Consider the following 2,508-nt stretch of genomic DNA (forward strand, 5'->3'; position numbering starts at 1 on the left):
TATGATGTTTCTCAGTAGATTTTGAGAGAATTTCGACGTCTTTAGATCAGCGTTTGCTATTTAACTCTCAGGTAGTCAGGTTGATCACAAACATTCTCGACATTCGCCTTGACCAGCTCCGGCATCTTTTCAAACTGTAAAAATATACTGAAATGGTCTCTAATTAATATTCCTTTTATCGACTCCATTGGCTAGAGGGTATATGAGGTGAATGGAGAAAGGCCTAAATACTTACTTCGCTGTACCTAAGTAAGTTCCTCTAATCCTCTGTTTCTGACTAACAGAGACTATGTATCAAGCGGTTAAAACACGAATGCAGAGTTTAGGCTTCTCTTTTCTCGTACCAACCATTTATCAAAGTCACAACTTATAAAACTTTTCATACAATGAATCTCTATATTATTTGTGAGATGACTTGTTTAGCAAGGTAAACAAGGCATCTCCTCTGTTTCAGCTATATATGCTTATTGGATTGACTCTCTTCGGTTCACGCAATTACAGTATCATAAGAAGTTTAGAGAACAATTGAAACGCTAATTAGGTCAGAGATACTTCAAAGCAACATTTTATCCTTTATATTCTTTACTCTACTTGAATTACTTGAGTCCAAAACTGAACATCCAATTATCTTTTTCAAATTTATAACTTGATAAAGTGAGAGGATTCACAACAAGAACGCTAGCTCTAGTGCGTCCCCATTCCACCAGATAGATCGAAGCATCCGCGATATCATGTTAGCTTACAGATATCACAAAGGCTGTGGAAGATTGCTATCCCAATGACATCAAACAACTTGAGACAAGTTATCAATGACATCAAAATCATTCCCCCGATCATCAATGGTTAAGTACTTCAAAGAAGGAACATTTATCGTAACCTTTGGAATACCCTCATCGTAATGTGAGGAAGATTTCAAAGCAATCTCGTTTAAAATTGCTCCGTATAATCTATAGCATAGCTATTAACAAAAACATCACTATTTACACTTACATTGATGACATCCAAATGTAAAAAACTTTGAGAGACAAGAGAAGTGATCATAAGATTGGGAAATTGTGATGAGAAAAAAACGAATTCACAAAAGTATCAAACAGTAACACTAATGCTGCTCAAATCTTGGCTCTCAATGTATAGTCACTAATTTGGAGTAAAACTACAAGCTTTGAGACAAATCAGAAGAAAGAAGTTTGAAGACTTAAAGAGGAAAAAAAAAACATGTTCAAATAAATCAAAACATTAAAAATCTTATAGCTTTGAGATGCCAAAAAACTTAAGTGAATGAAAGCTGACATCTTCTAGAACTCCTTGGCATAGACTCAAACTCCAACTGTATTTTGTTTCTCTCTTCCAACGTGATTACTGATGAGAATCCAATACTCATAGTTTTTATGAAGTTTCCATTCTCTAACAAATACTTTACCACATCCTTCTCTTCTTGTGTCCCTTTGTACAAAATCCACTCAACAGTTTTGAGACTCACAAGTAAGCATTCAGGAACAGAACTCGGTTGCTCCCACTTGGTACGGACATTTCTAGAATTCCGGCAGCTCCCGCCTCTCTCTCTCTGAGATCAAAAATAACATGAAAAAGAGTTGCAATTAATTAATATACACCAAGACTATATATATACTGAAGATGCAACAACATCATCTAGGTTTGGATCAAAAAACGTACTGATTGGTAGAGTCTGAGAGCTCGGAGTTTAGGTGAACGGCTTAGGATAAGATTCAACCAATCTAAGGAGCACATAACACATAGGTCAAGAGACACAAGCTGATCAAAGTCGCCTTCCGGATATGAACCCTGCAAAAGTGACAGCATCATTAGCCGAAACTAAATATAAATGCAAAAGAATCTTAAACAAAAGAGAAACAGAGAGGCTTTACCATTTGTGGTTTTAAACATAAGGAAAGTTTTTTAGACGAGGTAAGATATCCTAGAAGCGTCTCAGAATCACAATGTCTAACGTGGATTTCTGCATCCAATTGCTCGGGCATATTCCCTAAAGAATAAAACCCCCCTAAAATGATCAACAATATCTAAATACTTTAAAGAAGGAGCATTGATGACAAATCCATGATCATTTTTTGGATCGTGATAACCCCCTACTCTGTAGCGGATCTTTAAGCTCTGCAACGATGGCACACAAATTGCGAAAGTCTTCACATTTTCGCCCCCCCATCGGTCCACAACCAATGTTTCAAGAATAGGGAAACAAGACAAAAGCCTCTCAACGGTTTTATCGCTTGTGAAGAACACATCTAGAAGAGACAAAGTCTTGAGGGACCGGAAACAAGTTGTCGAAGGAACATCGTCAATGGTCCCTTTCATGAGACGTAAAACCACAAGGGTTTCATGTGTGTATAAGCTCATAGGCAATGGTATGAAATGGATGACGAATAACAAGCTCAATATCAGGCACTTTCCGAGTAACCGCAACATTAACCCATGTTTCATAATCTTCAGGTGCATAATCTCGCTTAAGTCTGAGATACAAAGATTCTAGAA

General features: G+C 37.0%; 1 protein-coding gene across 1 annotated transcript; it reads right to left on the reverse strand.

The window, feature by feature from the left end:
* Positions 1 to 1,034: 1,034 nt before the first annotated feature.
* On the reverse strand, positions 1,035 to 2,442 carry LOC9298563 (putative FBD-associated F-box protein At5g56430). Its single transcript, XM_021010516.1, is given in 4 exon segments — positions 1,035 to 1,564; positions 1,675 to 1,803; positions 1,887 to 2,021; positions 2,023 to 2,442. Coding segments are annotated over 4 exon segments (978 nt in total). The 3' UTR covers positions 1,035 to 1,270.
* Positions 2,443 to 2,508: the final 66 nt, after the last annotated feature.

This window comes from Arabidopsis lyrata (assembly GCF_000004255.2).
Source record: "Arabidopsis lyrata subsp. lyrata unplaced genomic scaffold ARALYscaffold_431, whole genome shotgun sequence".
Classification (NCBI taxonomy): domain Eukaryota; kingdom Viridiplantae; phylum Streptophyta; class Magnoliopsida; order Brassicales; family Brassicaceae; genus Arabidopsis; species Arabidopsis lyrata.